Source organism: Macrotis lagotis, chromosome 6 (assembly GCF_037893015.1).
Source record: "Macrotis lagotis isolate mMagLag1 chromosome 6, bilby.v1.9.chrom.fasta, whole genome shotgun sequence".
Classification (NCBI taxonomy): domain Eukaryota; kingdom Metazoa; phylum Chordata; class Mammalia; order Peramelemorphia; family Peramelidae; genus Macrotis; species Macrotis lagotis.
In genome coordinates, this window is record NC_133663.1 from 9,734,105 (window position 1) to 9,760,122 (window position 26,018).

Consider the following 26,018-nt stretch of genomic DNA (forward strand, 5'->3'; position numbering starts at 1 on the left):
GTGAACCTTGGAGTATTAGGTAAATGTCAGGGGTTTTTTGTCCTGGATTTGTCATATAGGAAACTTGATCTCTATGATCAGGATACCACATTGGCATCTGAAAATGATTTAGGGTTTTCTCAGGTTCCTCCAGGTGAGTGTAAGACCCTCCCAGACTGGAAGGGCTTTCCGTCCAGGCTCTGCTCCAGACCATGTGTCTGTCACCTTACAAACAGCCCAGCTAAATTTAGAGAAGCAAAGGGGGCTGAATTTGGAGGACTCTGGATCCAAGACAATCTACAATCTCACACCAGTGAGATCCCGAGTGGCAAATTCAGTGTGTCTATAAATCCAAACAAATTTTATTATTACAATGACCGATATTTAACCTCAATGCTGGAGAACATGGAAGGGAGCAGGGGTTGTTTTGGTTTGACTTCTCTGTTTTTCAGGCCATATACACCCTGCCAGACTGCAGTTAGACCACTAGAAGGTCACTCTCTTTCCATTTATTTTGGAGTCACATGCACATATAAAAGACAAGAGGCAGACTACTGGAGTGGAAGTCAAAGAACTGGCTTCAAAGTCAGGAAGATGTGGGTTTCAAGTCCTCTCCTTCCTCTGACCTGTACTAACAGTGTGACCTTGGGCAAGTCATCCTCCCAAGCAACTAATCCCTGTTAAGTTCAGAGTATTGCCCTTCTGAATTGATAAAGGGAAGTTCCATACTGAGAAAACCCTACACCAATAGAGTCGCTTCTTAAGACACCAGACACCAAAAGCATCACAGATTTGAAATGAAAAACAAAATGTAAAGCCAAGGCACTGTGTACAAAGTGAAAAACTAAACATCTCCTGCCCTCAAGGAGTCCATGCTCAACTCAATCTGAAAAATCTCCCTGAGATAAGGAATGGCTCCTATTAATCCAACCCAGTGTCAGGGAAAGACCTAAGTAGCCCCAAATGAATGTGTCATTGAGAGATTGATCCCAGATGTGGCGTATGCTCAGAACCATACTGGGGGGTGGGGGGGGAAGCATGTGGCTTGGCATCATCTGCTGAACTCAAATTCCAGATTCACAGAGACATCCCTGAATGGAACTTGAGAGATCACTGAGTAGCCATCCATGGGGAAACTGAGGCCCACTCTCTCAAAGGAGGGAGTTGACCAGATGATCTGTAATATCCCTTCCATGTCTAAATCTATGGTCCTATGACTTACCCAATGTCACACAGAGGTACAAGGCAAAACTAGGACTCAATCTGCTAATTACAGTGCACACACAGCACACACATAGCACACACACACACACACACACACACACACACACACACAGAGTTCTAGAGCCCTTTAGTCCAAGACAATGAAAGAAATTGGCAAATGATTTCTCATTTATGCTTCTAGATTGGGAAATGGGAGAGGGAAATAATCCTCTCTCCTTTATAGATAGAGAAACTGAGGTACCAGGAGGAGAGGAATATCTAAATTCTAGGCCTCCAAGAGTTCTACTACTCTTACCAAGGCTTCTTTGGATCAATTTTTCCTGCATTTAAATTGAGTAGGCCAATCTACCGCCCAAAATAAATTTTGAAAGAAAAAGCCTTTAAAAGGAACCAAAGGTGGTTTGGAGATCATCCTGGCCCTTCCATATGGATCCTTCTCCCCTTTTCTAATGTGCCAATGACTTGGAACATTGAGAAATGATCATAGCCATTTCTCCCTTTATTGGTACAGGATCAGGGGAGAAGTGATGACCAAGGATAGACCCAATCTTCAGGGTGGCATAATCTAGGGTCTGTGTGGCATCGCTGGGCTCCATGTTTCTGGGCTGCTTTTGGTGATTTGGTTTCTTTGTTTCTCTCTTGCTTCCCCTTCCCTTCCCTCCTGCAGTGTGTGGTCAGCCTTTCCACTCCCTGCCCACTCTGGTCAAGAGGATCATCGGGGGGAGGAATGCTGAGCCAGGCTTCTTCCCCTGGCAGGCACTGATCGTGGTAGAGGACACCTCCCGGGTACCCAACGACAAATGGTTTGGGAGCGGGGCCCTCCTGTCAGAGTCCTGGGTCCTGACAGCAGCCCACGTGCTGCGGTCCCAGAGAAGGGACAACACCGTCATCCCCGTCTCCAAGGAGCATGTGACTGTCTATTTGGGCCTTCATGATGTTCGGGATAAGTCAGGGGCAGTCAACCGCACTGCAGCCCAAGTGATCCTGCATCCTGACTTTGACATTCAGAACTACAACCATGACATTGCCCTGGTCCAGCTGAGAGAACCCGTACCCCTGGGGCCTCACATCATGCCTGTCTGCTTGCCAGGGCCAGAACCCGAGGGACCACTGCCTAACACCCTAGGCCTGGTGGCCGGCTGGGGCATTTCCAACCCCAATGTCACCGTGGATGAGGTCATCAGCAGCGGCATGCGAACCCTGTCAGACATTCTACAGTATGTGAAGCTGCCCGTGGTCCTTCATGCGGAGTGTAAGGCCAGTTATGAGTCCCGATCTGGCAACTACAGTGTCACTGAGAACATGTTCTGTGCAGGATATTATGAAGGAGGCAAAGACACCTGCCTGGGAGACAGCGGGGGAGCCTTTGTCATCCAGGACCCTCTGAATCAACGCTGGGTGGCCCAAGGGCTTGTGTCATGGGGAGGCCCGGAAGAGTGTGGCAGCAAGCAGGTGTATGGCGTCTACACCAAAGTCTCCAACTATGTGGACTGGGTGTGGTCACAGCTGGGGTCCCCTCAGGGCCAGGTGGACATGGAAGTGGAAGCTGAGCGGTGAAGCCCCCTCCCAGTCTTTCAGTGGTCCTAGTTGATCCTGAAAAGTCTTCACTCCTAACCCCATTTGGTTCCATAACAAAACAAGATGGCATACCCCCCCACCCACAGCACTCCATGGCCTTTGCCATTTGGGTTCCCCTGCAGATGTGGAATCAAAATCCGAAGAGTGTCCAACTTGCTCTCTCAAAAGTCCAAAAGTCAGGGGTCCTCAATGGATGTATTGCATTGGCAAACCCATTTTAGGACATGGATCATCCTTGACCTGCAGATTTCCTTGGGTCCTCCAATGCCCTTCAGTCAGCTTTCCCTCTGTTCCACTATCTGGTGGTTCTTTAGGTTCCAAGCCACTCGATTGAACCTAGGGAGAGGGAAGACAAAGGTCCAGATTTTGCAAGACATACTCATTTAGATTGGTTCAGAACTCAGAAAAGGAAAAACTAAAGATCCCCCACCTTCCCTTGACCCTAAGCCCCTAGGTAGTACCTTATCCCTGAATAGTCAGAGAGGTCTCAGAGAGTCAGAAGCCAGGCTGGAATAGATTTCTCCAATTCACGTCTCTCCAAGTCACAAGTCCCCATGCCTAAATTGCAGCAAAGTTCAAAATCACGGGCATAGACCTTCTTGGACATTTCTGAACATAATCTCCAATAGCCTCGGACAAGGCCAAGATAAGGGCTACATCCAGGGCATAAGAGGTTGGTTTAGTGCAATTTCACCTGAGTCCTACATCCAATCCACACAGATATGAGAAAAGTTTACTTAGGCCAGTACAGTAGTCATCTGGTGCCAATTCTGGTGCCTCCCCCCCCACCTCTTGTTCTCCAGCAGCCAAAGTTCACCTCTTCCACAGAGCTTGGCAGTGCCCACACTCTCTTCAGACAATGGGCCAGGCTCTGGTTCTGCCTTGCCCCTGCTTCTGATTACCTGGGTAACTGAACCACTTGACCAGGTTACCTGGAAAGTGAGACGTTTGAACCAGAAGACCTGCTTTGAGGGTGCCTCCCAGTGCCCGAGACCTTGATTCTCATGCTCCATTGGGCTCTCATCATCCTCACCAAAGTGCCAAATTTTGATCTCCACTGATAACAGGGACCATCCCAGCTGGCTTACCAGGGGAGGATGGCTATTCAGAACCATCCCCTCCTTTCTGTCAAGACATGCAGAGATGCTCTCTCCAAAGCCTCCTATTTCTCCTTTGTCCCTCTGATCCTGGCCTCAACCCTCTCCAGGAATCTAGAACTAGGGAACTCTGACTGCAGATTGACCAGTGAACTCTCTCCATGGGAAGGGACTGGAGCCCAGGGAAGATCTTCGTGTGCTTCCCTGTTTGCGTCCTCTGCCAAAGAAGGTGGACAGAGACCACAGGCAAGAGACTACCATATGACCAGAAGGACAACACATTTCTGACCTTTTGAGTGTGACAAACAAGAAACTCTTATATCCACCTGGGCCAAAGGTCCCATCATTTTATATTCCATAGCATAGACTTTACCAGGTCTGTGGGGTGCTTTGGCACCCACTGCTCTCCTTTCCTTGGGGAGTGAGTTGTGAATAAAGGCCTCTGAACAGAAATGGGGCAGGGAGCAGTTCTGTTCTAGGACCCCACTTTCTGAAGCCTTAGACACACTCCTTTTGACTCACTGGATTACAGATCAAGATCTAGAATGGGTCTAACACATTATCAAGGTCAACTCCTTCATTTTACAGAGAAATGGTAATGTTTGGTGACTTGCCCAAGGTCCCACAGCTAGAACATGACAGGGGCAGGATTCAAACTCTGTGTGTGCGATTAAGTTGACTGTTCTTTCCACTTTTCCCCACCAGGAGAGGAGATTAAACTAGCTCCCTCTGAGGGCCTTTCCATCTCTCTTTCTAGAGGGAGGCAATGTGGGGCAGAGGCTTGAAGCACCCTGCAGGTGTGGTGAGCAGTCTCTTCAGGTTGGGGGATTGAAAGGATTGAGATGCAGCCATTGAACCTGGACTTCAGATCAATAGCCCCTAGACTGCCACTGACCCAATCTCTTCCCAGGCCGACTTGTGTCATCCTGAATGGGGAGCCTAATGATGCCTAGGGACTGCTCATGGGTTCCTCTACAACCAAGGTTCCCTTTGGGTGCCATGATCATCTCTTCCTCAACCTTCCATAGCTAATGTCATTCATCAAGACAAATGAGAAACTATCCCCAGGCTAGAGGAGAAGTGGGTGAAAATTGCCTCCTAGATTTCTCCCTTTATTCTTTTCCGACTTGCAGAGTGTCCTCTCCTTTCAGCTCCCTCAATACCTTCCTGCTCACCTCCTCCCTTCTATCAAGGCCTGCTCTCCAAAAAAGGTCCTGATATCAGTTATTTATCCTTCAGTATAAAGAGGAAGCCTCTTCTGGAGCCTCTCTTGATGAATGGAAGGCTTAGTCCCTTGATAATATTGGTATCCTCTTGGAGATGTGAGTGGGTAGTGAAGGAAGGGATGGACATAGAGCTTTGTGTAGCAGTAACCTGCTCATTTTTGCTAGGTTGCTGGGCCAGGCTTCTTTCTAGCATGGTGGCCCTCACCAGTGCAGGACTAGAGGACATAAGTCCCCACTCGTGCCCCTATCATATTAAATGACTGTGAACTTGGGACAGATTCAGGCCTCATTTCCCAATAGTTCATCTGCTCCAGATTCTCCTCCAGGGTTGTGATTTCTGATGGACAGTGTGGGGACCCCCAAAGTTCGATCTATTAGAGGGGAAAGGGGATCAAGTTTGGTGAGAAAAACTAGGAGTGGAAGGTCACCCAGCAGGTGACCCTGCCACAGAGGTCAGACTTAAGTATTTTGCTCTATGTCCTGCCAGAATTAACCATTGAAGGCAGAAGATGGTGGGAGGGGGGCTGGTCATTTGTTGGTTGAAACAATCTCCTCATGTGAAAGGGGAGGAAGATCTTGGTGGGCTAAGAACATATCTCTTGGAGGCCACAGGTCAGCAACAGGAGAGAAGAAATGGGGATGGTTGCAGGGTGAGAGGGAACTCCTCTCAGGATATAGCTCTTTCACCCTGGGCCCCAACAATCTCACTCTGTTCCTCCCTCCCCTGACTGCAGTGTGTGGAATACCCAAGTTCTCCAGGCAACTGATGTCCAGGATAATGAATGGGCGCCAAGTACAGAGGGGGACCTCCCCATGGATCGCCATGCTGTACAAGAATGGGAGGCCTTTCTGTGGGGGTGCCCTCCTAGGTAAGGAGTGGGGGGAGGTGGTCATTTGATCCTGGGACTCTGAATAGATTTACTTAAGCCTTGGTCTGACTTGGACACAGTTGGAGGTTATGTTCCACCATAATAACTGAGAAAATCTCTGACCCATCTCTCCATCAGCCTCCATGGTAACCAAAGGCACTATCACCTTGTTCTAATTTAATTCAATTCAGCAATTCCTGATCAAACATTTAATGTGAGATTGATGCTGGAATGCCAGACCCAGAGCCAGAAAGAACTCTAGGAACCATTTAGTTCACCCCACTCATTTGACAGAAGGAAACACTCGCAATCTAATGGGGAAAGGAGAAAGGGAAGGAGATAGGGACCATTGATTGCTTTATTTTAAAATTAGGTCTTACCAGGGAGCAGTCACTATGCCAAGGGATTCCTACGCACCGTGTCTATCTCATTTGGTCCTCATAGCAATGGCTCAAGGCAGGTGTTTTCAGTATATCCATTTTACAATTAAGGAAACTGAGGCAAATGGAGTTTAAGTGACAGATTTAGGGTCATGCAGCTAGTAAGTCTACGAAGCCAGATTAGAACTCAGGCCTCCCTCTAGGCTCAATACATCTACAATAATAATAGTAACGATGATGATGATGATGATGGTAGCATTTATTTAATGGTATCATCGTGATACAAGTTAGCGCGCTAAGAAGGACTGTACAATTATTACCCATAATCTTCATAATAACGTTTGGAGGTAGAGTCTAGATGCTATTATTATTCCCATTTTACAATTAAGAAAACTGAGGCAGGCAATGGTTAAGTGGCCTCTTCATGGACACACAGCTAATAAATGTCTGGAAGCCAGATTGGAACTCAGATCTCCCTGATTCCAGATCCAGGGCTCCATCCACCAGTAGCCTCTAAGGGGAGAGAAAATTGCAAACAAATAAGACACAAGCCACGGGGACACAGGATAAGTGGAGCGTGGGATCCAAGGGTCCAGGGAAGCTCGTCTGCAGAAGCTGGAATTTGGGCTGAGACTCAACGCTATGTCCTACTAGTTAGAAGGTAGAGATGAGGGGCGGCTAGGTGGCGCAGTGGATAGAGCACCGGCCCTGGAGTCAGGAGTAACTGAATTCAAATCCAACCTCAGATACTTCATAATTACCTAGCCATGTGGCCTTGGGCAAGCCACTTAACCCCACTGCCCTGAAAAAAAAAAAAGAAGGTAGAGATGAGGCAGGAGGACCTGAAGCACAGCCAGTAGAAGTGGTCAGAACCAGGAGGTGGGTGTCTTGCTTATGGGACCTGCAGAAGGCTCAGGTCCCAGATGGAGGAGCCCTGGATGGGAGGAAGCAGAAGGAGCCAGGAGAGTAGGAGAGACTTGAGCTAGCTAAGGCTTCACCACCCATACAAAGGCTTTGAGAGAGGATCCTGCAGGTGACAAGAGCCTGACAAGAGGCCAGCACTGATGACATGGTCAGACCTGAGCGTAAGGAAGACACTTCGGTCACTGAGGGGAGGCTGGACTATGTGTCTCTCCCTGAGACATGACCTCCTCAGCAGCCTCCATCACCTCTCTGAGTCAGGATTCCTGACCTGACTGAAAACCAAATTGAACCTAATTGGAGAAGGGAAGGGTCCTTTGGGTCACTGTCCTGTACCTGAGAGCAAAGATAATGGGGGATGGGGAATGAGAGAGATGAGGGTCAGGGATCCATGAACTTGGAGGAGAAAAAATGTCATTTACATTTACACTAAACTTTAACTGAAATTTGTATTTCCTTCAATTACTCAAAAGCCTGGTTCTGAACAGGGGTCCATGGGCTTTGCCAGGTTGCCAAATGGGCCCATGGCCAAGCTAAGACCCTGCTGGAAGGGTTACAGAGGGTTGCCAATCAGTATCCTTGTGGGACATCCACCCCACTGGCACCCTAGGCCTCAATGAGAAGGGTGGTGAAGATAAGGGAAAAGATCTGAGAGACCACCACAGAATATATGAAGAGGGTAGGGCCCACTTGGGCTCTTGATGTTGGGGACATGCCTCTATTGGAGGCAGTAGGGGAAGACCATGGCATTCTCACACCTACTCCCCAAAGCTCACCAGCCCCACAGCTACTGAAATGTAAGGGAGACATCTCCATTGGCATTCCCCAAATCATGCTCTCATTGTCCTACAGGACAAATGACTAGCATGAACCTTCAACTTACATAAGCACTTAGCATGTTGACAAGCATTGGGTACAAAAGTGCCAAGTCAAAAGCATCCCCTGCCCTCTAGAGGCTTACATTCTGATGATAAGATCACAAGAGAAGGATGCCCAGAGATGGACACTTTAATCCAGACAGTGCCAGGGATGGTGAGTGAGTCACTGGGGAGCAGACTGACTCCCTCCTCCCAGGGCCATGATCTGACCATGATGCCCAAAGTAGAGGGACAAGAGAAGGAGGGAGGCAGCTGGTGAAGTGTTCAGCAGTAGGGAGGGAGGAAAGAACAGCCCAACTGGGGTCTGCCTAGAATGCTGGGCCAGGTGACACATCACTAGTTAGGAGCTCCTAAGCAAATCTCCAGGACACAAAACAGCTGACCCTGGGCTTGGGGTGGGGGTGGCAATGGGGAAGGGTCCCAGGAGAAAATGACAAAAAAAAAATTTAAGGTGTGTGGCGGGGGCGGAGGGGAACTGCTGAATCTAAGACTACAAGTTTCCTACCTAGGTGAGTGAGTGGACAGCTCCTTGGACTTGGAATCTGGAAGGTCCAAATTCAATTTCTCACTCAAATCCTTACTAGCTAAGTCAGCTAAGTGTTCTGTGACTCAGTTTCTTCACTTGTAAAATGAGGGAGTTAGACTAGACAGTCTCTCCCTACTAAAGCCTAAAATCCCATGATACTTATTTCTCTAAAGCAGGAGGAAGAGATAGGAGTTCATTGGAGCTGCTAGATAGTACACCCATCCTGGATTCAGGAGGACTTAAGTTCAAATCCAACCTCAGACATTTGATACACAAACAAACAAGGAAAGAAACAAAGAAAGATAAGAGATCATAAGCACCAAGCTTCCTGGGACCTTAGTCATAAGAACCTGAAGCCTAAGTGACTGGTACAAAGCCTCCCATATGGCAGCAACAAAATCCTGGCACTAGATCCAATGTTCTCTCCCTGATATCAGGCTTCTCACACAATAAGCCTTGAAAATACAAGTATGTTACTCCCACCCTCAGGATCTCAGGTAGCAATGCCTACCCCTAGAATCCTCCCCACCTTGAGGCACACTTAGGGGTTCAGTGGATCAATATATTTTAATCCCCAGAGTAGCCAAAATAACTTAGGAAAGTAAAGCATGGACCTGTCAAAGGAGATTTGAATTTTCACAAGAATTAAAATTCTCAACTATAGGAATGACCTTCTAATGGTAGAATTTTATAGGTCTGTAGGGGAGAGGTGTCTTGGGAAGGTCATAAGGTCTTCTCAGTGCCCCTAAAATCATATCCTATTAGCTCTATAGGGTCACCTTTCCTGCCCATCCATAAAGCTGTTGGGTCTGGCTAAGGATGCCCAGATAGATCTTGCCTCTAATAAATGAAAGAGCCCTGGCACCAACAACAACGCCACTGAGACCGCCCACCAACTCAAAACTTTCCTCTCCTGGCTCCACAGTTTCCATGGATGGTCCATTTCCCCTCCTGGTCCAACAGGATATGGAAGGCTTCCCATTGGGGTTCACCATGTATACCAATAAGGTCACTTGTGACTCTCCCAGGGGTGCTTGTTGATATTGGACTAAGAGAAAGTTCCAACACTGAATTCCCAGACTTAACAGAGTCCGGAGCCACACAAAAAAGTCAAGATGCCCACATCAAAGTTTTTCCTAGATGTCACAAGGATTGTTACTTCCTGGTGCATAGTTCATGTAACTCCTTTCTTTGTTGTGCCCCTGATCAGATGTCCTGTCTGCATTACCCTAATTATGCCTCTAGACTCTTTCCCATATTTTGTTAATATTTTATTTATTTTTCCAGCTACATGCAAAGGTAGTTTTCAACAATTATTTTTGACAAGGCCTTAAGTTTCACATTTTCTTCCTACCTCCCTTCCCCTCCCCCCCAACAGAAAGCAAGCCATTAGAGGCTCTACATGTATGACCATGCTAAATATAGATCCATATTAATCTTGTTGTGAAAGGAGAATCAAATCAAAACAGGAAAAAAAAACAACAGAGGGAAAATACATAATAAGACAACTTTTAAAAATTAAAAATGGCAACCTCTGGCTTGATTTAAATTTCACAGTTCCTTCTCTGGAAATGTGTGGTATTTTCCATAATAAGTCTATTAGAATTGTCTTTGATTATTGTGTTGCTAGAATGAACATGTCCATCATAGTGTGTTCACACTGTTAAGTGTGTAAAATGTTCTTCTGGTTCTCCTCACTTCACTCTGCATCAGTTCATGTAAGTCTTTCCAGGTTTTTCTGATATCCCATCCTTCATGATTTCTTATAGAATAATAGTTTTCCATTACATACATATACTACAATTTGTTCAGCCATTCCCCAATTGAGTGGCATTCCCTCAATTTTCAATTCTCTGCCATCTTGAAAAGAACTGGTATGAATATTTTTTGTACATGTGAATTATTTTACTCTTTTTCATGATCTCTTTAGATACATATCTAATAGTGGCATTGCTCTTTCCCAAATTTTTGTAGATCAAATTGGAGCAACTCAGTTAAGGACCTTGGGTGTCTCTGTGCCAACAAGGGCCACCCAGAGGCTGATTAGCCTCTCAATCCCTTCTCTCAGAAAAATCCAGACTATGAGTGCATTGTATTCATTCAGGCAGTCCCCCAAGGACCAGGGAACCTGGGTCAGAAGGACCTGACCTGGTTTCTGCTGCTGCAGGTCATGCCTGGCCATGTCCTCCAGCTTCCCCACCCATCACTGCCAAATCAGGAACACTCCCAGCGAGGAAGGGCTTCCTCCAGCAGGATCTTCTCCAGCCCTCCAGGCTGCTTCATTTAGTCTATACTGAGACCATCCTCCCATTGCCCCTCCTCGTGATGCCCTTTGTCAAGCATGTCCTTCATTATTAATCCTGGAATTGGGGGCACCCTTCAGCATGGGTTAGTTGCAACCACAGACAAGCCACCCAAGGAGAAGGAAGGGTGGCCATTGAGATGTATCTCACAAATCAATCAGCACCCAGTGAATAACCTCCTACTCTATGAAGGCTGCTGAGAAGAGAATATAGAGGGAACAAAATAATCCTTGATCTCAATACACTAGTCCTCTATCAGGGAAGTCAAGATAAAGAAAGAATGTAAAGAGAATAAATCAGCAACAGTATGGGAGCCAGGTGTTATTAGCTAAGAGGATCAGGACAGAATGCAAACAGAAGGTGTTTAAGCTGAAACTTTAAGGAAGAGGCAGAGATGAAAAGTGAGTGTGCTCCAGGCAGCAACCTCCACCGATGCAAAGGCTTGGAGATGGGAAGTGGGAATTTCATGAGTGAAGAACAGAGTGGGGCAGGCTTGACTGGATCCAAGAGTGCTAGAAGGTGACCAATACTGGCTACAGTTGGAAAGTTAGGTCAGGATCAGGTCCCAGAGGAGGTGGGGGGTTGGAGACAGCTTGGTCCTCCATGTAGGATGAGTGCTTAATAGAGGAAAAGGAGGAGAAAAAAGGGGTTTGGAAATTGTCAGCTGTGGTATAACAGTGGGAGACAGATGAATTGTGAGGCTTCTCTTCTGTGGGGGCAATTGAAGCTCAGCTGAGCTTAGGTCTGCTGCTGCTGCAGGGGCTCCCCTCAGGGATGCGGGGGGGGGGCAGAGTGGCCAGCAACAAAGTGAGGATCACACCCACCAGAAGTATACAAGATTCAGAAAGAATCATAACAGCAATTCTAATAAAAATAGTTAAGATTTAGATAGGACCTTCAAGTTTGTAAAGCAGTTGAGTTGGGCATACTGGGCATTTCATGCCCATTTTATAGGAGAAGAAACTGAGGCTCATTGGTGTTGTGACCTGTCCATGGTTCCCCCACATTGCTGCTTGTCCGGACATCAGGTCTTCCTGAGTTTGAACAAGTCACTCCCCACAGAAGTCCCTAGCTCTACCATCTCTGCAGAGGTCTTGGTTTTCTGTGGACATTTTTCTGCATGGGTCCAAAGAGGCACAGGCCTGGAAGGAAGTTCTTCCCCAGGGTATGCCCTGCCCTGAGGGGAGGGTCAGTTCCCTGAAGGGTGAGCCTGTGACATGAAGAAAATTCAGGTCTGGTAGATTCGCTGAGGCCTCTCCAACCTCAAGGGTCTTGGATGAAAAACTTTCATCTTTCAGGCAAAGAAACCAAAAAAGCCACAGACAGACCCTAGAGCCCATCTATTTGGCCTCCTCCATGTATCTCCATCTCCAGCCTCCAGGTTTTAACCCTTGTTGTGGTCCCCCATGCTTGAAGGAGTCCCCTCCTCTTTCCTCACCTCTGCCTCCCAGAATCCAAAGCTTAGTCTAAGCATCATTTCTTTCTCAATGCTTGTCTTAATCCTATCCAGTCACCAGGGCTGGTCCCTCCCTTGGCCATTACATCCCTTCACCTGCCCTATTTCTTCTGAATAAGGGGAAATGTTCCAGAGCCAGACTCATCAGGAGCCTCAGCCTGGCACCTTTTCAAACAAAGGGTGGGCAGACTCTGACCTGGAAGGGACTGGGTCCAGAAAAGCAGAGTGGGCACTGATTTCTGTCACTTTTTTTCATTCTAACTGACTCGCCTGCCCTGGAGTCTGATCTTTAAAGACTCCTGGACCATTCTGAGGTGCTTTGGGCTCCCGGCCAGTGATGGACCAAGTCATGCTCCATATCCTCCTCTGGGTCCTAGGCTAAGTGGGTAACTGGACCAGTGGCATGAATTGATAGAAAGATCAGAGGCTTCAACACTACCAGAGACCTGAATGACCAGGGAGTTGCTGGAGAAGTTGCTGGTCAGATACTAGGTTCCCATCAGCCCCACCAGCCCTCAACTCAAGTGGCCCTTTGGTTCTCTAGGAAACAAATGGATCGTGACGGCTGCTCACTGTCTCCACGAGCATCTAGAAGAGGACAGCTCCCCTTTAACCAGTGCTGACTATCTCTCTGTCTTGGAATTCAAAGTTATTTTGGGTGAGTGAGATACAAGCAGAACCCTCAGTGGATGACTCAAAGCACGACGGGTCATTGAGGAAATGAATCTCTAAATATTCTTACACTGAGACTTAATTATCTAGTCATCCTATTATTATTCATTGCACAATTATTATATTTATATTATTAATCAATATCTAAACTCTAATATAGTGATTTGTATCTTATATTAGGATATATCATGTGTTCTCCATACTATTAGTACATAGTACATATATAATTAGTATATATTAGAAGTGTCATATATGTATGTGTATCTTGTTTGTATAGACTATATCACTGGGATATATTTAATGTAATTAGTATGCAATATATTTTATTAACATAATATTATCATAGAATAAGGATTAGGAGTGGCCTAGAATATATAATAGTATATATACTATGCGGTATCACTGCCATCTGCATCTGAGCATATACTATATAATATGAGTATGTATTAGGATTAATTTGTTAGTATAGAGTAGTTGTAAAGAGCAGATATTATTAGGGCTGTTTGTATGTGTATTCAGTAGTATTTGCAGATAAGCTATTCGTATGACATAATTAGGATGACTACATTGTTAGTATCTAGTACAGAGTAGAATATCATAGATGTTAGCACTGAACGTTTATATAGTGCCATTAGCATATAATCTATGTGGAGAGAGAGATTTCCTAGCATTGGATGTATATATTATTACAATAAGGTTTATATAGATGTTGTTTGTATAAAATGTATCACTGGTATGTATTTAATATAATTAGTATGCAATATGTTTTATTCATATGATATTATAGAATATGCATGAGTAGTGGTCTAGGATCTATGGTAGTATATAGCCTATGCAGTATCACTGCTATCTGCGTCTGAGCACGTACTATATAATATGAGGATATATTAGGGTTAGTTTGTTAGTGCAGAGCAGTTGTAAAGGGCGGATATTATTAGGGCTGTTTGTGTGTGCATTCAGTAGCATTTGCAGATAAGCTATTGGTAGAATTCATTTAGATTAGGATGACTAGATTATTAGTATCTAGTATAGAGTAGACTAGCGCTGAATGTCTATATAGTACTATTAGCATATCGTATATTTGTATAGAGAAAGATTTCGTAGCATTGGGTGTATATATTATTACATGATGCTCTCTATTGTTAATACAGTTTATATAAACATTGTATATAGAACATATAATCAGCTTGCAATGTGTAGCTATGAGTATGTTACCTTATTGGTATATAATATTTATATTAGGGGCAGCATAAAGGCATGTAATGAATAGAGAGTGTAAATCTCTTAGTACAATGTAGATGTGTTTGTAATTGGTAAGTAATATATTATTAGCATATAGTCTATGATTTGTATATGGAACGTGGAAATAGCATATGAACTTTAGTATGTACTTTATATTGGGCTACAGTACATATAGAGCATATGTCATATAATGTGGCTATGCAATAGATTATTAGACTACAGTCCATATTAGTAATGTACCATATCTTAATATGTAAACATCTGGCAGTAACATATGCTATATATATAAAAATTAAGAACTATTGACTGAACTGAATGCTTGACACATCCATCATGGTGTTCATTCATTGTGAAGCAGCTTGGTATCACCTAAAGGAGGGTTTTCAGGGGGCCAGACATGGAACTGAGCTGCAGGTCTCAGCAAAACTCCAGAGCACAGTCTGAAGCAGACTGAAATGTAAATGGGAAATTGTTCAAAATAAATAAATAAATAAACAATAAATGCAGTATGAATAATTTTAGGTTGGGATTTTCCAAGTTAAATGGAGAGATGTCTCCACATCATTGATTTTGAAGGCTCCGCCCTAACCGGCCTGCCCTACTCACCTTCGATGAGCCACTGTGTCTATATGAGTTTCAGTTTGCTCACTCATGAAATATGGACACAGTAGTTTCTCCATTCAACCACATAAGATAGTTATGAGATCAAATGAAATAATGCGTATAAAACCTTCTAGTGTATTGAGTGAATGCTGTATATAACTAGCTGATTCTCTATGGAATGTAGTCCCTGCACTCATAAGCCTATGACCTGACTAGGGTGGGAAAATCTATAATCTGGGACACAGTGTGGAAAGGAATGGCTTTAGAAGCACAGAATCTGGGTTCAAATCTAACATTGAGACTTTACTTAATACTCAAATGATATTAGAGAAGTCTCATAATCTCTGACCCTCATTTCTTCAACTCGAAAGTGAATGAGTTAGACCAGGTGATTCTCAGGTCTCTTCCAACCCTAAATTGCAGTTGATCCTTGAATCCACAAGGCTCTGGTGATGTTTTCTGAGAGAGAAAGGACCCAAGATAGGGACCTGAAGTGCAGGCATACCATGAGATATTTCTGGTTTCATTCCAGACCACAACTATGGAGCAAATAGGACAATAGAGTCACATGAATTGTTTGACTTCCCAATGTATATAAAAATTATGTTTATACAATACTAGAGTCTATTAAGGGTGTCCTAGCAAACCCAATGAATATACTTTAATTTAGGAATATTTGATGGTTTAAAAAATGCTAGCACCTGAGCCTTCTGTGAGTCATAATTTTTCTAGGGGTAGAGGGTCTTGCCTTGATGTCAGTGCTGCCAACTGATCTTGGTAATGATTGCTATTCTTAAAATAAGCTAACTATGATATTCTCCCCAACAACTGACTATCCCTTTGACTTGAACACTTAAAGATCACTGGAGAGTTATTAAATGATCTAATGTATCTCAGGGAAGAGGAAGACCTAAGGAGAGGGAAAGAGATAGAGAATGGCCAATGGGTGAAGCAGAAGGAACACACATAACATTTATCGATTCACCAGCTTATATGGAAGCATTTTACCCCCCAAACAATTCCAATAATAACATCAAAGATCACCATAACAGATATAATCATCATCATCATCATCATCATCATGAAAAAGCCTGAAATATTGAAAGAATAATAGAAATGTAATGCAGACATGCTGTGAGCACATTCTATGAGGAATATTGCACAGGGTTGTCACCTACCTTCAAATAAAAAAAAAACTCAATAAAATGTGGTGTGTCTGCCTGTATATCCTCCAGGTAAATGGCAGGATATGATGAACTAGCAAAGAAGACTTGATAAGACTTAAAGTATTAACCCTCCCATGGGAATTTACAAGTACCAAATGATGGTGGAAAAAATTCTAAGTTTGTGGTCATAGAATTTGGGTTCTTTACTTCTGTCAACAGGTAATTTCTCTCATCGCCTCAGTATCCTTATCTATAGAATGAGAAAATTGGACTAAGTCAATGAACATTTCACTGCCCGTCCTGGGCACCAGGGAGACAACAACTCTTAGAAACAACTCTTGCCCTCAAGGCGCTTACATTATATTGGATGAAACTTCTTGTAGATGATCTCTCTCCCAGCCTTCAGCCATGTGAATCTAGAATTTCTACTTCCAGGAAAGCTCTCTTCTGACTCTAAATATGACGAGCCTCTATATTTTTTAACTTTAACAGACTATATAACCACACATTAATGATGGGATTTTAGACTTCAGCAAAGTCAATCAGAAAAATATGTTGTGAGGTGGAAGAGGTCTTCTTAGTACCACCTCGAACCTAAGTGTAGGCAACACCTTTCTCTACCGATTCTTAAGGTCAACCCTAATGTTTTATCTTGGGCCAAAATCTTATTTCTTCTCTATATGGGAATCTATAAGAAAAAGATGGAAACCTGTCTTCATGACCAACTGATCTAAATCCATTATTTCACCTGACACCATTCCTCATTCATGACAGATCTCTGGTGAATGTGTAGATAAAGAGATATGATAACATTACCCAAAAGTTACACCAGGCCTCCAGGAATAGAAGGCCTTCTCCAAATGAATGCTTCACTTCCATCTCTTTCCTTCTTCCTATCTAGGCAAGCATAGGACCCAGAAGAAGGATGACACAGAGCAACAGCTCCAGGCAAAGAGCATCATTTTCCATCCATCCTATAAGGCTGCCACATTCGAAAATGACCTAGCTTTAATTGAACTGCTGAAAGAACCAGTAATTAATGACTACGTGATGCCCATCTGCCTCCCAGAGGGACCAACTCAGGAAGGTACCCACTTGTGGGGGAGTTCAACAAGACCCCTTTGTCTCCCTGATGTTCTCCATCTTTGAATGAGGTTCCTAGTGTATTTGACCTAGAAGTAATTGAGTTGAGGGATCTCCTGCTGTAGAGCATCATCATCATCAGGCTACCTCTGGTAAACCTCAATGGCTCCCTCTGTTGATAGGCTACATGACCAGAGACTGAGTCCCAGGAAGGCCCTTGGACTGGTTTACCCTCCAGGTCTTCATTTCCTTCTTTTCACCCAGGGATGTTGAAATGAATGCCAAGAACCTTCTAAGAAAGTCTTTGATGCTTCTGAGACTGAATGGACAGAAGAGCTAGAATCTTGGTAGATCATGGCTTTGCTGCAGTCCTAGGATTTCTAGATTTTAGCAAAGTTCTGGACAGATATCCTCACATTCTTCCTTGCTAACAAGATGGGACTAGGGCATGAGCTGCACTATACCACAAATAGATTAAGAATATTAGCATGATCCTTCTGAAAGAGTACATTGCAGCCCCTTAGTGTTCAGAGAGATGCCTTCTAGGAAGAGGTTCCTCCCCTTTCCTATAGCCAAGACCCTTTTTGACAGTATGGGGAAACTGATGAATCACATCTCAGAATATTCAGCACACAAATTATAACAAAAAGGTAGCTTAGGAATTGCATTTTGAAATGCAATTTTTTTAAGTTCACTAAATACAGGTTAAAATCTCTCTCAAGAGCATCTGTCTTGGTTGGGTGTGGTTCATTTTTTCTATTTATGGTTTTAGAGAAAAATGTGGAATGCATCCTTGACAAATTTCCGGATGGTACAAAGATGAGAAGAATAGCTAGCAAGTAGACTTATAGTGCCAGGAACCAGGAAGATCTTGACAGTATGACAATGGGTTGGGTCTAATGAGACCAAATTTAACACGGAAAAATGCAAATTTCTATGTTTTGATTTTAAAATTCAATTTCATAGACATAGTATAGAGAAAGATTGGCTAGAAAGGGCAAGAATAGAGAGATAATGTCTCACTGGGGAGGTTTAGACTACAGAACAATGTAGAGAGGGAAGCAAAGCCTGAGGACAGACCTCAAGTACACTTTGAGGATTGTCCTAGGGAAGTGGGGTCGGTCTTATGCTACTTGGTGCCACACAGGAGAACCAGGAACAAAAGGCTGGACTGGAGAATGAAAAAGAGATTTAGGCTGGATATCAAGAAAAGCCTCCTAACAATGAGCTTCCCCAAAGCAATCTATGTTGATTGCCAAGCTATTGGATTCGCCCTCCCTGGAGGATCTCAAACATGAGCTGGATCATATCATTGGTAGAGATAGTATAGAAAGGACTCCTTCAGACCCACATTGAATTAGATGACCTCCTTTGACAGATCTTGTAGTAATTCTAGGTTCTGGGAGTCAGGGAAAGACAATGGAGTCATTGAGTAGATAATTAGACTTTAAGATGCTTGAGGTCAGGGCTGTCCTTTGTCTCTTTTTTAAATTTCCAACATTTACCACAATGTCTGATATATAGTGGGCACTTAATAAATGTTTATTGAGTTGATAGATTTCCTTGAGTTGAAAAGCAAGTCCAGGATGTTACCTAGGATGTCCAGATTCATGGAAACATAGAATGAATTCTGTTTCGCAAGATCACGTAACGTCTTGCTGCCAGAAATACTGTTACTCTAGAATATTAAGGGAGAAATACCTCCTGTATCAAAATGTTCACAAGGTGGGACAGGATGTCATAGGGAGGGAAATTTTCTCCATTTCCTCTGGAATTTAATTATTTGCTTCTCCACCCTCCAAACCCTTTGAACGATCATTTAATGGTTCATGACCAGAGGTTGCTGTGAAGATCCAATAAAATAATCTCTATGAAATGCTTTTTAAAACTGGAAGCACTATAAAATTCAATGATGGTGATAAAGATGATGGTACAACTCATTCTCCTATGGCATGTTCTCAAGATCCACCACCATTCTCATCACACTCTCTATATAATGTATACCTTGCCCATGTCCCTTCCTAATTGCAATGCCCAGTATACCATGCTCAAGAGGGCTCTGACCAGGGTACTCCTACTCCCTCCTAGAATTGTGTTTCTCTCTTAGTGCAGCCCCAGGTCACTTGGGTTTTTGTGGCTGCCCTGTCACCCTGCTGATGAGTTGGGTACCTAAAGTACCACAACCCTTTTAGAATGAAATACTCTCTTGCCAAGTCTCCATTGTGTTTTACCTGCTAAGATGATTTTTCAAAGGCAAATTGTCATCTGGTGACCATAGGAGCCAAGAGGTTGTGTTGGCACTCCATACCCGTGAGTTTAACTCCAAGATTTGCCTCCTTCCTAACTCTCTGGTATGGTGCAAGTCACTTCTCTGAGTGTATTTTGAGAATAATATATTGTTAAAAAAGTGGCTCAATTCTAAGTCTATGAACCTATAACTATATAGTGATCCCAAATAGATGTCATCTTATTCCACTCCTTCCAGGGTTCTAGGCCATCAAGATCTTTGTGTGAATACTGACCCTGTCCCTCAATGTAAGCACTACCTTGCAGCTCTATGTCCCTTGCAGACGTGATATACACTGGCATAGTGATCATGAAAAATGTTCAACAGCATGAAGTCAGTTACTGATCCTTGGGACACTCCATTAGAGACCTCCTTCCAATTATCCTGCAGTGGTTCCTCCCCCTTCATGAAGGGAATTTGTATCTCCCTCACAGGAGTAAAATGAGAGTTGAGCATTTACTTGTTCACACTATCTTCTTTTCCACTTTCAGGTACCATGGTTCTTGTGAGTGGCTGGGGAAAGCAAGCCATGAATAGAATCCCTGAGTCCCTGATGGAGGTGATCTTTGATTTCTCCCTTGTTCACCCAACAGTCCTGCACTGAAGCTTTTCTAAGGAGAAGAGGGGGAAGGGAGTGAGGAAGCAGCACAGAAAGAAAGCATGGAGGAAAGAAAGCATGGGAAATCAGACCTTGCTTCCCATTGGATTCAGTTAACAAAGCCCATTGTAACATTGAACCTTAGCCAACATAAGCCCCAAAGTCAACCCTTGGAAATCTCTAGTTATTAGCCTTGCTCATCAATAAACAAAGTAGGTCTCTGTGAATGGTGAACCAAGTAAAAGACAGGCAAAGTCCATGGAGAGGCCTCAGGGACCCTATTTATTATAGCCATGGTTTGACTCATTCACCTTAAAGAGAGCATTAAATGAGTAAAATGACCTTTAGAAGAAAACATAGAAGCATATCCTTGAGAAGGGAAGAGGGGGAAACATGGTATTTGTCTGTTCCTCAGCCATCCATTCACATCCAAGTCTTCATGAGCCTATGGACTCTAGCATGCCCAAGCCTTCTATCCTCCATTATCTCTCAAGCTTGTTCAATTTCATGTTCATTGTTTCCATGGCACTATCAGGAGACAAGATGAAGGAGTAAGGAGAAGTGTGACACTATCTAACCATCTCTTCCTCAACTATCCTATTTTTTTTTTGCCTTTGATATTTCCCAACATCAGAGTCTTTTCCAATGAGTCCCAGCTTATTATTATAAGGCCAAAGTATTTAAACTTTTTTCCATTTGACCTTCCCTTGAATAGCCTGAATTAATTTAAGTAATGACTTCATTGTCTGGCTCTTCATTAGCCCATTTAGTGTTTTCATGGCAAAGATAAGCAGTGATTTACCATGTCTTTCTCCAGTTCATTTTACAGATAACTGATACAAATAAGACTGAGTGACCTGCTAAGGGTCACAAAGCTAGTAAGTATCTGAGGCTGGATTCGAACTCAGGTATTCCTGATGGCAGGGACACTGAATCACCTAAGCTACCCTGAAAGTAATCTACAAATAATTAAACGTCCTAAGTGTGGAAGAAGAATTCAATTTGTCCCTCTTGGATCTAAAGTGCAGAACTAGAAGCAGGGGATCAGTATCTGACAGAACCAAATTTAGCCTTGACATTGTGGGGTGGGGAGGGAAGTTTCAATAATTAGAACTATCCCAAAATGGATAGCAGTTGCACTGGTTTGGCCATGGAAGTCAAGAAGACCTGGGTTCAAGTCCTCCTTCTGGCCTGTCAGATCACACAAGATGATGCTGAACTGCATTGGGAGAAGGCACTTCCATGTGTTCACTATCATTGGAGGTCTTTGTGAGGAGGCTGGTTGACCACTGGTCAGGAATGATGTAAAGGGGAATCCTGTCTAGACACAGATTGGCCTGGCTGCTGCCAGGTCCCCTTCTATCTGAGAGTCTGTGCTGGCAGGCACTCACGCTCTCTCTCACACACACACTCACACACACACACACACACACACACACACACACACACACACACACATCTTTGCTAATAATTCAGCAATTTTGAAACATTACATTTTTGCAACAAGCTGCATAATCATTTATTTGTCATTATTTTTCAAAGTCCATCCAGGGAGACACTTCTTCCCACTTTACCTAATAGAAGCTGTGGCTTATCTGAGCCCATCCATCAATCAATATTGTATATTGATTTTATTGTATACTTATACAATTGTATACTTATCATGTGACAGTCTCTCCGGATTGGTGAAAATCTCTTCCCCTAATTTAATAAGAAAATACTTCTGTTACAGATTGAAGTGCCCATAGTCAACCAGGAAGTTTGCCAGGAAGCATATGCCAAAATTAATCGGAAAATCACCAGTGACATGATATGTGCTGGAGAAAGGGAAGGTGAGTTTGTCCCAGACTACTATGGCCAAAAAGTTGAGAGGGTGGGGGCTGAGCCCTTCTTAGGTCTTCAGGTTCCAGGATGAAAAAAGGGACCAGAAGGATTATGGAGTATATATGGAGAAAATATGGAGAGAGATATATGGAGTGTATGGAGTATGGAATCTATGAAGTATATGGAGAGAATAAAACTAAAGCAGGATTCATGGGTAAGCAGCAAGTGGTACTGGGAAGCAGGTCTAATTCATAAAGGAGAGGCGGCAAGGAGAGGGGAGGATCTACCTTTATTGGAGGGCATCATACCTGAATTCCAGAAGAGTTGGACATGAATCCCACCTCCATCACTTCCTGCCTTTGGGACCTCTCTCACCCTGAGTTTCCTCCCCCTAAAAGTGAGATCAGAATAATAACCTTCCTGTTGTTGGGAGGTCATTTTGGCAAAGTGACTGGCAAAGATATTTGCAACTAGTGTTATACTGGTTATGGCACTGGGCTTGGAGTCCAGAAAATCTGAGTTCAAATCCAGCCTCAGACACATATTAGCTGGGTAACTGAGCAAATCACTTGACCTCTGCCTCTGAAGGCAATAAGATCTAATTCCTCAGGCTTGCATTTAGTATAAAATGAGATAATATATTTCCTTAAAATGATGTTCAATGCTACTGTTGGTGTTGATGTCCATGATGATAATGAAAAAAGTTCAAAAAAAAATGTGTCAGTATGTGGGGGGGTGGGGGATAAAAAAGCAATGACCAAACTTCTGGGTGAGAAAAGCAGAGGAAGGAAGACAGGCCAGGGCCTGAAATCACCAAGGTTCAAATCTTACTCTTGAATGTTTCCCACCTGTGTGGCCTGGAGGAGCTCACTTGGATTCTCTGGATCTCAAGCTTTTTACCTGCATATTAGTTTGTTTAAAAGGGGGTATTATTTTTGCTGTCCCTCCTCTGTCTATGTCTCTGTCTCTGTCTCTGTCTCTGTCTCTGTCTCTGTCTGTATCTATCTATCTATCTATCTATCTATCTATCTATCTATGTATCTCTCTCTCTCTCTCTCTCTCTCTCTCTCTCTCTCTCTCTCTCTGTCAAATTCAAGTCCCATTTCTGACAAGTTGACTATATTCTCTCAAATGCTTCCCCTCTCTGAGACTCAGCTTCCTTCTTCCTCTGGGAGGATTGGATTAAATGGTCTTTTTCCTTTCAAAGCCTGTGATTTAAAGGAAGGTGGCATCCCCACAGCTGTCTCCCTGACATTGTGGCTCAGATCTAGGGGTTGGGGGGATCTAGGGGAGATCCATTCTGGGCAGAAGCACCTTCATGCCTCCTAACTCTTTCTCCTGTAGGAAAGAAAGATGCTTGTACTGGAGATTCTGGAGGCCCAATGGTGACCCGTGCTGAGGAGCAGTCCCCCTGGTACCTAGTGGGCACTGTGTCCTGGGGGGATGGCTGTGGAAAAATTGACAGATATGGCGTGTACTCCAACATCCATGAGAACCAAGCCTGGATTCAGAAAGTCATTGGAGTTCAGATCTAGACTGCTTCCTGTGACCATCAATGGAGGAAGGTGGACTAGAGGTTAGTTGTCCGACCTCAGGTCTCTCCTTCCATCCTGCCTGTTCCCTCTCTGGAAGAAGCCCTAACAGACTGGCCAATGCTAGCCCCTCTGCCCCAGCTACTGACCAAGGCTAACAGTGAAGCATTCCGGCCTTCGGCACATACAAGGTGACTAGATGATGGCTTTGTCAGTAGGCCCCTTCTTTGACCCTTTCCCTCTGACCCCACTTATGTGCAGTGAGGCCCAGCAACAGCCAAATTCATGGCCTTAAAAAAGAGAAAATGTCTGTGGGATTTGATGTTCCAGGGTTAAGAACATCCTTACCTCCACCTGGGGGAAGCCATATTTCAAGAACCTTTATCTAAAGTCCTGTCTGTGCTAAACAGCCCACAAGAAATCAATTCAGTGTCATTCCAGAAATATAATCCCAAACCTTCTAGGCAACAGGGACTGTGCTGGAGAACAAACCCTGATTGAAAGCTTCTGATCTCAGGAAACCTGCTTGCTGGCCATGCAAGATTGCCTTGGATGGAAGCCACACAAGAGAGGCAACTGAGTACCTGAGGATCAACTCCCCATCCTGGTTTTGCCTGAACTGGACACATGTCTTGTGAAGCTGCTGAATTCTTCCTGTCCCATTAGTCATTCCCATTTACCTACCTCAGTCAAGTCACCCAGCATTATATGTCCACTGTGAGAGAGAGAGACACAGCAGATGCCCATGGGAGGGTCGACCAAGTAACCTGTTGACAGAATGCCTGGGAAAAGCATGGCACACAAAGGTCCCAGTACCATATTCCTTCTACAAACATGGACTTCAACAGAAGGGAAAAGATTTCATCTACTAGGGTCAGTCTATGATGGGAAATAACTCCCAGATTCCCTTATCCTGAGGTTTGGAACCTCCTAAGACCCAACCAGACCCATAAAGTTCATGTCAGAGGCAGAAGAACTGGGTTTGAATCCTGGTTCTGCCACTTTTAACTCCTACTGCCTTGTAAAAATCACTAAATGCCTTCTGGACCTCAGTTTCTGTAAAAATGAGCATGTTACATCAAAATTGTTCTAAATTATCTCCAAATCTCCTAAGACTCTCTGACCCCTCTGTTTCAGGCATCTGCTTTCTTCTCCAGGCAAGGATTCCATACCTCTCTATCTCCCCATTCTCCACCATTATGGGCTCAGACTGCCATGATCTGCATTGGAAGGTCCTGCTATATTTTGACTGGAGGATCCTAAAAGATCCATCTTGGGCATATTACCTTGCTCTGCTCTCTTTATGCCAGGAGCTTCCATTAATCTCTGGCATGCATTTGTAATGTTCTTGGATTTCAGAGAATTTGAGATAATAAGGAAAAAGGAGCTATGAGGAAGGCCCAGAAGTAAGACCAAGTCAGGTCTTAGGTAGTTAGCAGAGGAAGTTGTTTCCTCATTGGTTGCTCCCCTACACCAGTAGAATCTCAAATCTAAGCACACAATCCTCCAAACCATCATATTCCTCTCAGCTGTCAACTTCATTATTTTTTCTCTCTGAGATGAAGTTTCAAGCGAGGGCCAGTTCTGAAGCAGGTGAAAGTAGGGTGCATGCTCCTTGAAATCCAGTTATAAGAAGACTCAGCATTTCAGTTCCATTCTACCTCATTCCTAGCTCTCCCCAAGCCACAGACTCATCTTCAGTCACTGCATGTCACCAACATCTCCCGAAGATCTTTTGCCCTTCACTTAATCACAGTCCTACAGCAAGATTGGACTTGAAGCTGGCTCAGTGAATCTTCTGATCCCCCTCCCCAGGGACAGGGTCCCTTGAATATATCCATACCTCTTCTCTGGGGCATGGCCTGTCCATGACAACAACAGTTTTCTTTGAGCACATACCCATGATTTGAACCCATCATGTGTAGGAAAGAAAGTGAGCACCACAAAAATGTGAATGATCCAATTTTGGCGCAGCTCTTAGTCCGTGACGGGAGCATAAACAACAAATGCCAGAAGCAAAAAATGGTCAGAAGACAAGTTCAACAGCAACAGAGGCTGAGTGCTTTCTGAGTACTAGAAATAAAATCGTGATTAAAGTCAAACTCCCCATCTAGTTTGGTTTTTCCTTCTGAGACTTCCTCACTTCATTCTTTTCTGGCTAATTAAGGTCTTGTCATATTAATAAAGATTTTCGTGAATAGTAGAAAAATTCAAACCCAAAGGACCTGGGGTGTCCCCTTATATACCTACACTCTGTGTGAACACAAGCAGGGTGCTTCAAGTGGGTCTCCATATTTGTATCTGTTCAGAGAGGTATTGGAGGGTACAGTGGAAAGTAGCCTCGGCTTATAATTGGAAGACCTGGGTGTTAATTTTGGTTTAACTACTTAATACTTGTGTGACCTCCAGCAAGTGAATTTACCTCTCTGGGTCTTCAATTTCCTCATTTAGAAAATTGTATGGGTTAATTCCTATTGACCTTGAAGGTGCCATTCAGCTCTCTATTTATGGTCCTAGAATATCTGATACAGAAATCGCAAGATTTCCTGCTTAGGAGACATCCCCTGCACTCCT

The 26,018-nt window shown here is 43.9% G+C and overlaps 1 protein-coding gene across 3 annotated transcripts in view; it reads left to right on the forward strand.

Moving 5' to 3' along the window:
- Nucleotides 1-25,571, forward strand: part of MASP1 (MBL associated serine protease 1) — an 88,107-nt gene extending 62,536 nt beyond the window's left edge. The window contains exons 11-17 of one of the 3 annotated variants that reach the window (XM_074190668.1): nt 5,839-5,973; nt 12,982-13,095; nt 17,022-17,207; nt 19,982-20,049; nt 21,821-21,920; nt 23,257-23,488; nt 23,962-25,570. In XM_074190668.1, coding sequence (XP_074046769.1) covers nt 5,839-5,973; nt 12,982-13,095; nt 17,022-17,207; nt 19,982-20,049; nt 21,821-21,920; nt 23,257-23,447 — 794 coding nt within the window. In that variant the 3' untranslated portion in view covers nt 23,448-23,488; nt 23,962-25,570. Of the gene's footprint in view, nt 1-1,870; nt 5,809-5,838; nt 5,974-12,981; nt 13,096-17,021; nt 17,208-19,981; nt 20,050-21,820; nt 21,921-23,256 lie in introns of those variants that run through there. The other 2 variants (XM_074190667.1, XM_074190666.1) reach the window with 2 other exon arrangements.
- The last annotated feature ends 447 nt before the right edge of the window (nt 25,572-26,018 follow it).